Source organism: Anopheles coustani, chromosome 2 (assembly GCF_943734705.1).
Source record: "Anopheles coustani chromosome 2, idAnoCousDA_361_x.2, whole genome shotgun sequence".
NCBI classification, from domain to species: domain Eukaryota; kingdom Metazoa; phylum Arthropoda; class Insecta; order Diptera; family Culicidae; genus Anopheles; species Anopheles coustani.
The window spans coordinates 33,415,448-33,429,070 of record NC_071289.1 but is presented as its reverse complement, the minus strand read 5'-3'; the positions used below and the strand labels follow the sequence as shown (position 1 = coordinate 33,429,070).

The 13,623-nt window shown below is 48.3% G+C and overlaps 1 protein-coding gene across 1 annotated transcript in view; it reads left to right on the top strand.

Moving 5' to 3' along the window:
* Positions 1–13,623, top strand: part of LOC131264266 (transcription factor hamlet-like) — a 46,162-nt gene that overhangs the window by 20,038 nt on the left and 12,501 nt on the right. The window contains exon 6 of the mRNA XM_058266550.1: positions 7,401–7,776. Within this exon, the coding sequence (XP_058122533.1) occupies positions 7,401–7,776 (376 nt within the window). The remainder of the gene's footprint in view (positions 1–7,400; positions 7,777–13,623) is intronic.

Sequence of the window (13,623 nt, the reverse complement as noted above, 5' to 3'; positions counted from 1 at the left end):
AGGACGAAAAACGTAGATAGTAAAGGACGAGGAAAGAAAGCAGACGATTACGGTGTTAGATTGGGCGCGTGCACCGCCGGATCCATAACCGATCATTAACAACATGATTTCTGATTCTGATGTCACAAAAGCGTACACGGAGCGCAACAGGAATCATGTTCATCCCTTTTCACACTCCCCTCCTCTACCCTTTTCGTTCCCTCCACGCACGGAGATGAGGGTAACTGGCCCGGATCGTACTGGATGGAAGGTGGATGAAGCTGTTGTCTGTCGTTCTTGTCCACGTTCTAGCCTCGTGTGAGGGAACGTTGGATGAATTATTGGTTTGGAGGAGTTTTAAACATAAATCTTCTTGTGCGTTGTGGCATTAATATGAAAGTGAAAGTTTCGGACTAATGATATCTCATTTTTTGGTCGATTTCATCTAAACTTTCTTCATGCTGGTTCGAGTGGAAAAGAAGGAAAAAATAAACTTATGCCACAAATGGTCATCAACTGCAACACGATCCTAGTGAATTGCGCACATTGTCGCACACTTTCCTGTTCTGATTGTTGCAATGTGATTGTGAGCCGCTCTCGAAAACATTCACCCGGAGACCGCACCGGGAAGGGTCCGAATCAAACGGTAGCAAACGAATCGATGGGGGTCACGAGTCGTCCGAGGCGCTATCAGCGCCGTTACATCTCGATTTCGTGATTTCCTAATGGCGATAGAGATTTGGTCATAAATTATAATTTTTCCCCACACACACACACACACACACACATTCGTTCGGCTCGTGCACCGTTGAGGGTTTACCCACCGTTAATGACAAACTCGAACTAATTCTCGGTCGCCTTTCCCGGTCCGCGAGGGTGTTGGCAGGAAGGACACTTATTGACATGTGATCCTGTTGGTCATAGGTTAAGAGCGAACGTGGCGGTGTGTGTTCCCATACGGCCCTCATCATGTGGTTGAGGGTGTTGTGCCCGATGGCCGTAAGATATTGTAAAGTGGGAAAACCCGCATCTGTTTTGTTGGGTCAGGCAATTTTCCAGTGCTCATGCCTAATGGCAAATAGGCAAGTAGTGGTGGCGAAACGATGGCTCTCACAGTAGGCCACGCGAGAAAATCTGCCCAGTTGGTGCGGTCTATGTAAGCGCAATTTGTGACAACACTATTGATGAGCTTGATAGGAATTGTTTTCATGTTTTCTTCTTCGTTGCGATTGTTTAAAATTTCACGTTAAAAATCATAAACTATTTTGTTTACCCTGTTTTGAAATTTTCCTCACTTCGCGGTTGGATGAACATCTTACCGTATTTCCATTTATTTCCTTATGACTCTCAAGCTGACCGTTATTTGAACGCCATGCCATATGGTGTAACAGACGGACTAAGGGTTATAGTTATTTTTCTTTTAAAGAAACGAGCCTGTTTTGAAACAGTTGAAGATATTTTATTTTTATCTAATGACATCTGCTTTAGACTAAAGTTTTTATTTGACTAAAGTGTGCTAGAAATTTCAACAGCTTAAAAGTGTATCTCTTAAATTGAAAACGAAAATGATAGCTCATTCCGATACTCCAATTGCTGATACTTTTTAACATTTCTTTTCCCGAGTTTCGGGTAGGTTTTATTTTTTGTTACGTTATTTACCCCCATTTTCGAGGACTTTCTTCGGAGTGCACGTAATTTCGTTTCCTTCACCAACGACAACACGGTACGGCACGGGCAAGCGCATTTTTCTCACGATCCACACGCCACCGAGGACGCAGTTGCGTGCTTCGCCGATCTTTGTATCCTTCTTTCCTCGGTATTATTTATGTTCACAGCTTTTTCGGCCCCCTCATTTCTGTCTTGCAGAGCGGCGTGAGGAAGTGACTGAAATTAAATATGTGGGATCGATAGCGGAATAATTGAGAGCGCAAAAGACAAACCCGTTCGAAAATCCGGCCAGGAGAAAACATTACGCATATCGTTCGGACCTTACGCAAAAACGATTTTCAACGTGTCCCTTGTGACGGAAAAGTTATTTCTTCACATGTTAAAACACACACTCCCGGCGTTTCGTTTTCGATCGTCGTTGAGGCATGTTAACATTTCTGATTGCACGCAAACCGACGTCGTCGTCGTCGTTGTCACGTGGCGGGAGTGATTGCTTATCTGCTGTTAACTTTTCCCCGGCACTCGATCCGCCCGAAGGGAGCTGCCGTTCGAAACTACCCAATAAATGGTGACTTATAGTGCTGATCGTGCTCCACTCGTGCCTGTTCCGCACCGAGAGGTTTACACATCCTGTGCAAACGTGTGTCCTGTGACCCCATGGTGCAAAGGGGGACGCTACGGGAGGACGGTTTGTTTAAATGTCAAAACAATCCCAGCTTTTCAAAGGGATAAAATGAAGCAGAGCACTCTCGATGGATCAATTAAAACCGGCTGTTGACCGTTGGCAAGTTCCATTTCCCTAGGACGGAGTCCTTGGCGGAAGGACCTTTGGCCCGGGAAAAGCGTGGTGAATATATTCGTAATCCAAAAGTCACCCACTTGGAACGGGAATGCAAAGTCCGTTGAGCGGAATAGTTTCCCTTGCGGGCTTTGTGGTCTGTGTTTTCGACCGTTGACGCTCGTGTCTTAGTTATCAACGCACCTGAGTAGGGTTGTGGCAGGATTTAATGTTTTGTTCCGCTGGAAAAGCAATGAGTTTCAAAAAACATAACCAAAACTGAGGGTGACTTGAACGAAGAAATCAACGAAGCACGCGCCAGTGGCGTGTCGAGCTTGACTCTCGCTTCCTGCCAAGGGCCATGGGTCCTGTGACGAACTCAACTGACCTTATCTGTCATCGTTTGATTTATTCCTGGACCCATACATAGCCCTTCCGGGGTTTGTAAATGTATGATTGTCCTCATTTAAAAAGGAAACGAATCGTCCTTTTTGAAGCATCATCAAATCTAACCACAAAACGGAGGTCTCTAAGGTATGTTGCGAGTCCTGACTCTTCTCTGAATGATTCCTCCTACCGAACTCTAAAGAAATTTAGCTGCTTGAAACTAATTTGTGGTTTATGTGGTCGCGAAGCAGCTGATAAAAAGAAAGCTGAAATAATCACAAAAGCAAGCGTTGATTCCACTTAACTGACACTTTTCGAATGGCAGTGAAAATGCAAATGCACATCAAGGTTAATGGGGTTGAGGGTAGGTTGTGGCCTTACCGGATCCTGTGCCGGATGCCGAGTAGAAGCATACTGGATGGTGACTGGAGTCTAAGGGTGCATACGCAATGCACACCTGTCAGAATCTCTGAACCGTTGAGGCACGAGAGCACGTGCAGGCAAAGAAAAGCCGTTACAATTTTTGGTACAACAATTTTAAAAATACAGCAAATGTTCTAATATTTGTAACGGAAAGAAAGAATGAAAAATCTTGCAAATTACAATTTTTAAAATGTATATCTCATGTTAAGTATGGCGTTAAGTTTTGAATACGTCTATCTCATGTCAAGTAAGAACGGCTTGTTTTTTTTTAACAACGTGAACAAAAGTGTGTTTTAAAGAACACGTAAATACACCATATGGCTTATTCTTTGATAAGGAAAAAGTTCTCACATTTTTCATTCGATGCTTCCTTTGGCCGTGGGAAAATTCATTCTATTTTCCCATAAGTCACCGGTGACCACTTCACCCTGCAGTAGCAGCGATATCACCTTCAGGAGCAAGAAACAGCCGCCATCTGACGCGAACACGAAAGGGTCCCCCCGATTAAGACCACGCTAAGGCTTCCGCGGGCTCCTTCCGAAAGGGGAAGAAATTGACCCATCTGTTCCGACGTAGCGACGTCTTCGGTTGAGCTACTTCTAAGTTCGTCCCGTGAGCACCGCATTTTTCGGTGCAATATGGTCTTTCGTCAGGACCGACGGGGGTACGACGGGGGATTCATTCACGGATGGATTGCGTGGGAAATTCAAACTACCTTTTGTGTTGTGTTGTGTGTGTTTTTGCGGTATGGGAATCACCTAGCGATTGGCGATTCGCTGATCTACACTTTGATGTTTTTTATGCGGTCTAAATAGATGCAAATGATAGCATTGTCTTCGTAATGTGTCGGGCGGCTTTTTTGTTACCGTCCGCGTGGGACAGGGAACGATAGTTAGTTCTATGACCTATTGTTGAACCACCACCGCTTTGATCCATTTACATGTATTTCTTCGAGAGAGAGAGAGTGAAAGTAATTTTCCTTCATTAATTTAGACAGTTCATCATTAGTTAGAATACTTTTGAAAAACCAAAATGACGGGTCAATTTCGTCTTAAAGCTTTCCATACTTTCGCTCGGGCATGTTACACTAACGTTGTTATGTTCTTTCATTTTGATTTAATTTCTCTCCACCAGGATTAATATTCATTACGAAGAGAAGATTTAATCGTTTCCTTTTCCGTTTCTATTAATCTAATTTGCATTCATTTCACCGCACAACTACAAAGGATCCCTTTTCTGGGTCCGGTAGGAGGTCAACTGATCGTTCCGCTAAACCATTCGAACGTATTTTTTCCCTTCAATTACCCTCACCCTTAAAGCTCACCAGATTACCGTTCGCACAGGTGGTCAAACGATGCAGGACTTTACGTTCGTTTATGTGGCAGGGATAGAGGGTCACGCTGAGGTTGCTTACGGTAACGTTACCTAGCGTTACGGTGGTACTGTATGTTATTATCCTTTATCATTGCGGTGCGGTGGCTTATGGATGCGTGGCAGGGAGTGACAGGGAAGGGCTCATATATGAGCACAGGTTTTTATTTCCTACTTCATTGACCCAAAACATCCTTCCCCATTTGGTTGCGGGGTGTACTCCTTTCTCATCCATGCATGTCCTTCGAGCCCTGGTTGGGGGTTCCTTACGAGTGTGTCTGCGTGTGCATCCGTTTTGTCTACCGTCTCTTCCCCACTCATACGATAGAAGCGTTGCCCGGTCGTTGGCGATCCCCTGCGTGACTTATGTGTCCGCGTTACGAAGGACTGCGTGCAGGTCCTTCCGAGCGACGAAGCGACCCGACACAACACCGTCCTCATCACCGACATTGACGATGGGGTGTTTTACCGTGTGTGGTTTATGGGTCCTCGTCCATTGTAGGTGTGTGTTGGTGCATATATCGTATGCATATGAGCGGCTCACTCACCTGAAGCCACGAAAGGATTCCACGAGGGCGGGGTGACAGGCGCGATACCAGGAAGCGACCGAGCCAGCTCGCTTTGATGCGACGTTGAATCCGGACAGTCCGGCAATCGGTTCTCGGGTGAAGACGTGTTCGGATGTTCCTCCGGAAGTTAAAGGATCCTCCCTACACAGAGAGTTCTAGCAGGAAAGATCGGAGCATCTTCATAGAAGTAGATATAGTGTGCGAGTGTGATCATTTGTTTAGTTAAATTTAAATCAAAGATTGCCAGGAAAAGTTTGTTTGAATCAATGTTGAAACTGTTTGATTTAATCCGTGCTTGAAAGTAATTTAACAAACGAACATTAATAGGAATTTTTGGTGAAAATCAAGTGAATGCTTCAATATCTAAAGTGAGTAAACAAAGCGAACGCACATCAAAATTGCTAACAGAACGTGTTGCTTAACAGATTGCGTGCCGAATTCCTGCGAGCCAGTCTCATTTATTTTAATTTAGTCATTTCGTGTAAACTTTACATTTTGCACACTTTCAGCATATTAACGCTCACGCTGAAAGTCGCACAATGCCCATCGCTTTCGTATCTCCTCACGGGTCGAGGTGACGTGTATGTGCCTGTGTGTGCCTCAATGGGTTTCCATAAAAAAAACAATTAGTTGAAAAAATCGATCCGCGACCACGACGACGATCCCAAAAGATGATGCCGCTCCGATGGCAAATGCGCTCCTCCAAAATGGAGTGTCCGTTTCGGCGGCGTCCGCACGGCGTTTTGGAATCGGAAAATGATTGATTGCTCAGTCGACGGTCCCGAACCTGACCTGGCCTCGCGCGGCCAATCTTTGTTTTCTTGCCTTGTCGATGGTTAAGGCCTTCAGCCTCTCCGCTGGGTCCGAAGATGCGGGGAGTTATCTAAGTCTCCCCCCCAACTCCCATTCCTCTTTCGTTGTCTGTCCTCTCTTCAAACCAGACGAACCTGTGCTGCCACACACACACACACCCGGTGGAAGATGATGACCTCGACGGCTCGAAGGAATGTGTGGCATAGATTAGTTTTTCGATTTTGGTTTTCTTTTTCGGCGTCGGGTCGGGGCATCCGAACCGAAACGCAATGTGGCCTAATCCTGCGCGTTCGGGCGTTATGAATATCTGTTTCAAATGGCCCCAAAGGCTGTACCGTTAGGGGCCGTAGGATGCGGCTGCCGTTGCCGTTGGGGGTTGCTTCTGTCTGTCCATTGCGCGGCCGAGGGATTCCATCGGGGCAGCTCCGACTGATCATTCACCGAAGACTCGCTGACGGTCAGCTCCTTCGCCCCCCATCTGTCTCCCTCCACTCCGTCGTACGGAGGAGTCCACGCACATCTACATAACCTCCGCATGATTTCCTTCGAAAAAATACCGGGGGTACAAAGTGATTGATGCGATTCAGTCACCGGTTTGTATCAACAAAACTACTGCTTTTTGCCCGCGTTTTGTGTCCCGGGGGAGGGTGGGGGCGAGGAACCGGGGGAACGAAGAACGAAGGAGCCCGTACGAAGAAGGGTGCCCCAAAAGTGTACATTAGGACCGCGAGCTTTTCGGCCCCGGCGATTCGATGAACGGGAGGAGGAGGGAGGGCGTTGGGAAAAACGGGGCATGTGTATCATTGCTTCACATCCCCCCGTGGTTGATCGATTATCTGTCCGGCGATCTTTTGGCCTCCCGAAAACTAGCTTCCATTTCAAACGACGCGCGCAAGCAACTCGCGACGAGCTACCTTTCCAACTATTGGGACGCTTGGGTAGGGTTGTGAGGGGGATTGGGGGGCGGAAAAATCTATCCCTCGACGAACGTTTGTGTGCGCTTTTTTCCACCGTTTTTTTTACCTTTCATTGCATTGTACGGATTTGTTGCCGGACGGACACCTTCCAGTGGAAGTCCTCGTCGTCGTCGGAGAGTTGCGATCGATATGAAGATATGAGAGCCGCCTGGTTTTTTTTGTTCTGCACCTTTTAAGCGGCATGAATGGAGAGTAACTTCACTTGGGAAAGTCTTTTTCTCAGGATCGAACTGTCCGCGATCGACCGGGTGCGAACAAATGGCAAACTCGGTTGTACATTTATCATTATTGCAGCATCGAGCATCAATGGTTTGGGCTTATAGTTCGAGTGTTTTAATTGTTCCATTACGTGTGTCGCAACACACACGGGCGCGCGTAATATGTTAATGATGTCTGACGGTTGTTTCCACCATCTTATCACCGTTCACCCCGCAGGCGGTTCCCAGCACAGCGAAAACTACGAGGACGAGTACAATACCTCGGCCGAGCTCGACACCAGCCTTGGCAGCAAGGAGCAGTCGAACCATCACCACCACCACAACCACCTCCAGCACCATCTGCACAACAGTAGCAGCAACAGCAGCAGCAGCAGCTCCGGAGGCAGCAGCACCGGTGGAGCGGCGGAACATCGCCATCACCACCGAACGCGCGGAGCCAGCAAGGCGAACGGGACGACCGACGGTGGCAACAGCGATCTACAGCAGCACCAGCAGCAACAGAACTCTTCGGACGTCAAGGAGGAGGACGAAGACGAGCAGGGAATCGATGCGCGTTGCGTCGTCTGTGATCGGCAGTGTCACGATATTGATCAGTGAGTAGCAGTATGGGTGTTTAATGTAATACCTTCTTTTTTCTTACTTGTTGGCTAAAAGGAAAAACCCTTCCAGAGCGCGGGGTTGTAATGTTTTATGCGTCGACGATTGATTTATTTTCGACACTCGGAGTAGTGTGCTGTCGTCATAGTGGTCTGTTTGCCTACCCGCTTCCTGTGGGTGTGCGCTATGTCCACAGAACGGTGGCAGTTTGCTAATGATCGTCTCTTCAGGTCCCGACTCCTCGAGAGCACTCCACGCGTGTAGGAGAAGATCGATCGAACTCAGAGGCAAATATTTGTTCGGTAGGAAATCAATTTCCCTACTCCTTCACCTATTTCACCCCAAACAACTTCCAACGTTAGCCAAAGACTCCTGTCCCAGGAACCCGGGTGGGTGAGTACGCTGAGGGAGTAATTAATCTTCAACCGGCTGTCATTTGACTTCCCGCCAGTTCGCTGGCTTTGACTCCTTCTATTACCGACGTTTAAAGGGACCCGTTTTGTGTGCGGTGGCGCCCGCTGGGGTCATCAGATTGGTGCGGAGATTACCCCAGGCTCGGGTACGAAAGGCCGTACCGCCAGACGGGCCGCATACCGCGAACGAACACAATAAATTTGAGTCCACCTACGACTCAATTTGTTTCATACCTTACACTCGTCGTCGATCGGTCGTAGAAGTGAAACAAAGCTGAAAGCGTTGCAGAAAAAGGGTATTAAATGCTGAAGATCTCTACAGGTTTCCATAGGGGAAACAATATCAAGCCACCTGGAAATGTGGTTGTCTGTTTTCGTCTTCTTCTCCAATCTCCAGGATGTTTTTCTTCCTTCGGGAGGAATTTTGATGCCCGTCAAAGCGTGCACACTTTTGCCCCAAGGGTGATGAACGCTTTGCCAACGTAAATCCTACGCCAAAATGGTGGTGCCTTACCGATGCAAATAATTCTGTTGTTCAGGTGCAGCAGTGTGGATATACATATTCCCTACTCGATCGACCACCGATTCAATAAACAGGGAAGCAATCGCACCACTGAGTACGTCTCTGTTAGGGAAAAAGAAAACAAATTGAAACTATGGCGGCATTTCTTAAAGACAACCATCATGGAGACACCTGGAGTGAACTGAACGGTGAGTTTGCGTGATCACTTGGCGCCACAGCTCAGAAGAAGTCGTAGAAAGAGACCTGAAAAACGGAGCCGGGAATTTAATTTACCGGGATTTCAATTTATGACCACGTTCTCTCGGTTTGGCCTGCACCGATGGACTTCACTGAGGACGCATAACGTCCCAAGAAGATCTGCGTTCGAGCCTGCTCCACGCTGCGAATGAGAAACAACATTTGAATGAATGGGACTGTGTGTATGTGGTGAAGAAAATGAAAGTTTCGTACAGTAATCAGGATAATACTCCAACGCCGTCTACGTGTCCCGCGAAGGACGCAGTCGGAGAGATTATATTTCAGTGTCGCTTCGGTGACGGACGTCGCTGCGGGTTGATGTTTCGGCTAGAATTAATTTCTTCATTCGGTCGACGTTTAATCAGTGCTATTAGCTCTAAATGGATTAAATTTACCCGTTCCGCGTTCGTATCCGGCGGGATGTGAAGGACACCCGATGGGGGGGGGGGGGGGGGGGGGGGGGGGGGGGGGCGAGACCTTTACGACCTCGTCGAAATGTCGGCGATTTGATGGAGCTGTTCCACCATATGTTCCCAACGGTGTTCCACCGGTGGGAAACACCAGGGGAATACGAGAAAAAGGTATACAGCCCAGGTATACGCATACGCAACCTATAGTTGTGCTATATGGTAGCAAGCGGTTGCACCCACACCCTTTCGGGAGGACAGTCTCTCCAGTTCAGATGAACTTCCAAAAATAAAACAAACCCACCAGACTACGTTTCACTCACTCTTGCACTAATGGTAAGTGATTCGATTTGAAGTTAATTTTTCGGGCGGTTCAAAGTGACATATAAATTTACTGACCCTTCCAAAAGACAAGCGCCGGTTTTCGGGCGCCTCTTGTGGTTCGTTCGTCCTAGCGGTTTGGCGGTGCGGCCATTACTTAACAGGCTGCCCAACCAGTTTAATTTTGATATGACCATTTCGGTGTTTCATGACCAGTTCTTTTAACCGGTCGGATTGTGGTGAGCGTTGGGCTCGCACTCCCCGGACGTGGAGTGTCATCTGTCAGCGCAAACATGCTCCAGTTATCACCCTTTTGCCGCGCTTTAATAGCCATCCACCGACCGTTGTGTCGTTCCATTTCTTTTCTCATCAGAGGTAAAATTGAATGTTTGTGAGAAAATTTTTATGTCAACCGAAGGTGGATGATGTTTACACGAAATGTTGTCTTGCCTGTTCGTTCCGTTCGTGTTTGCCATCAAACAAGCTGGTGTGGACGGAGGAGCGATGTTGTGTTTAGGACATCCCCAGCTCGCTTCCCGTGGTTCCTTTTACTCCGGTTGGAAGCCACTGTAGCCTTCAGAGAAGCGCTCGGGCTGTTTGTCAACTTGTAGCCCACAGTGGTGCAAAGGCGTGAGCATGTATATTCACCTGCCAGTCCGTAGTTGGTGGCAATGAATTGCTTGGACATCCGTAGTACACTTCGATCCATTCATATCCCCTCCCCCTCCTCCGCATCAAGGAACCCCGATGCAGAAAGTAATAATTTATTTGGTTTGTAACAGATTCACGGCACGCAATAATAAGTGACTGATTTGGTGTATGAATAATTGACTGGCCGGCCTCTGATGGCAGGACTTCGACTTTGTCATGCTGTCCGCTTCCAGTAGCCTTTGTACATCACGGGAGAGGTAAAAGCTGCACTCAAGCGGAGGACGACATTGTCTGCGTCACCATCGACAGTATGGCGCGTGTTGATGGGAACGTGTTTTAGTCGGCGGGTTTCGGGTGTGTGTGTGTGTGTCGACACCGTGTCCACCGCGTGTCATCATACCGTCGGCCGGTAGGCGTTATGCGTTCGATGACAACGTTGATGAAACGACCGAGTTTATTAATATTGCAGCAGTACTTCACCGAGATTGCATTTTAATTACTGTGACGCGCTTTTATTCGGTGGCGAAAGGCGGACACTTTCATTTATGTATGTGTTGAATGTGGCCGAGCTGCGGGTTTGGTGAACTCACGAAGATATAAATGGGAGCACATTCGTCGATGCATAATTTAAATCCATTTTTTTATGTGTCCTTCTGTTGCGGAAAGATTGTTCATAGAGTTATGATACTTTTGTGTTGGTAATGGCTCTTTTAGAGTTACATTTTTCCTACCAACTCTTGCCACCAATGCCAACACCAAGCCCCCTTAGGTCCCGTGACAGAGAAAAATGTCTTCATTCGGCTCGCATTTGGCATCTCACGCGTGTTTCACTGGTGCCCTCCTCCTGCAACGCCATGTTTGTTTACGGTTTCACGCGTGATCGATGGTCGACCCGCAAACGGAAGTGACCGGAATGAATCGAAGAAATCAATCAACACGCCGGCCCGCGTGCTTTTAATCCGAACCTCCAAACGCCACTTGGGGTCTAGACACTGTAATTACGAGCATGTCACTTTCGATCTCGATCGTACGCTCGGGCCAGTTGGAGAGGTTACCAGGACTTCGGTCCTTTTCTTCTCCCCCTGTGCTGCTCACAGTTGAGTTCAGTTCCAGCCACTCTCGATCGGTCAGTGTCGTCGTCGTTCAGGGGGTCGTCCATCGCTAATTACAATCAAGACCCTTCTCAACATGTCTTCTCCCCCCGATCCCAGGTGCTGGTTTCCGATTGACCCGAACGTCTTTGTTGGATGAAGGTGGCGCGAGGAGAAAACCACCCTTATCCGCGTGATCGGTGCCTTCGAGGGGGCTCCCGGGGTTGGAGAAAACGCAGCGTCAAAGCCGTGGCGCGTTCTGTTGTAAGGGTCCGTGTTGAACATTATTATTATTATGATTTTCGAGGATCGTGCCAACTCCTGCTGCGAGTGTGGTGTTAGTTCATCCAGGAAGGTGGTGATTGTGGCTGGACGCGTGCGATCTCACACACAGCCTTAATCTGTCTGCGTGCCGCGTTGATCACTCATTCACCGTTTCCTCCTCCGTAGGACCTTTTGGGAGCCGAGGACCGGGCAGGAACATCACGAGCATGGTTCGTGCGCGTGCCGTAAGGAAGTTACCGTGCACGGTTGCGTGCCCGTTTCTCCACCGTAGCCTTATCTAGGCTACTTTATCTCGGACTTCGGTGGACTATACTTCGCAGGGTTGGAAGATTACGTTGAGCAGCTGATGAATCTTCTACCAGGTTCGCTGATGGACTTTGGTGACCCGCTTTCGTGACGCGAGAGATCGAAACGCAGCGCAGGTTTCGTTGTTGGTTGATTAAAAATGTGTCGAACGGTACGCTTCGGCAGCTTTTTAGTGATCGAAGCTCGGCGAATCTGGCCCGCGATCAATTAACGGAGGAGAACCGATCGTCCCAGTGTCTCGCGATCTCTTCCGCGTGCAACTAGGACACAACGGTTGGCGGTGTGTCGTCCTCTGCAAACTCGGCTAACCCTGGCGCCCCCATCGTGGTACATTGAATTGCGCCGGATGTGCATTCTAAAGGCCACCCTATTGTTTGGCTGGCGTTTCTTCTTTTTTTTTGTTTTGCACTCCGGCCTTCTGCAAAGAGTCCGGGTAGACCGAATTCGATGCGGTTGAAGGTTTCTTAGTTCACCTCCCCGCTTGCAAAGGCAAGATCATCGTCGCCAGCCAGACTTAGGTCAGCCTCTTGTCGTAGAACTCCGTCGCGCCAGCAGGGTGGCGAGGTTTGGCGCAAATTATTCACGCCTCTAATTGTTCGCCGTGCGGTTGGTGTTGCGTCGCTATGTCGGTTGGCTTTTGGTGCTTCAGCTTCGAGCTCTAAGCGCAATGGGCCCATTCTTCGGGAGATCTCTCTTGTACACCCGGGGGGGCGATGAATCCTCAGGGGGGGAGCCTTTAGTCCTCTACCTCCGAAAGGTGGTCGAAATGGCATACACAATCACGTGTGTGTGTGTGGGTCTGTTTGATACGGATGAACTGATGACGGGACGCAGGCTCTCCGGGACGGGGCGTAGGGTCTTCGTCGCGCCATGCTCGTGGTCGTGATGAGTTATGTGACATTTTCATTAAATGCGACCGTCGCGCACGTTCCACGGGGCGGCCGAGGTCCGATCCATGCCTGGAATGGATGTGACCACAGTCGCGTGTAGGTGGACCACGAGCACGAGATGATCACGGGGCGCGCTAGATCATGCTGCCCTAACCTAGGCTAGCTCATGCGAGGCCCGGTCTCTCTCTCTTGTCTATTTGTCGCGTGTTCGGCATCGATCCGATCATAACTTCTTTTTTTTCGTTGTACCCGCCCTGTGACACAATAACGTGTGTGTGTGTCTGCTGTGTAGTTAGTACATGATACTTTTCAAATTCCCTTCGCCTAAACAAATTATGTGGTCCCGGTGAAGAATGCTGTTGTGGTGGGCAGCAGTCAAGGGCCTTCATGTTTTGCTTGCGAACATTCAGTCCTATGACAGGCTTCTGTGACAATTTTCTGCTCAGCAAAATTGTAAGTGTTTTTTAAACGTTTCTTTGACAACGCCTTTGAAATTCGTTTGCTCCATTCTGGGTTTGTCTAGGGAAGAGGGAACCTTACAAAACACTCCAGATTAAGGGATCCACGGATAATGTTGATTGCCTGCTTTCAGTGGAAACAATTTCGCTGGCGATTCGAGCTCCAAAGTTGCTTGTTCCATGGTGACAGCGATAAGATCAGCATGTTTTCGCGCAAGAGCTAAACAAAAAAGATCCAAATAAAGGAACAACAACCGGATG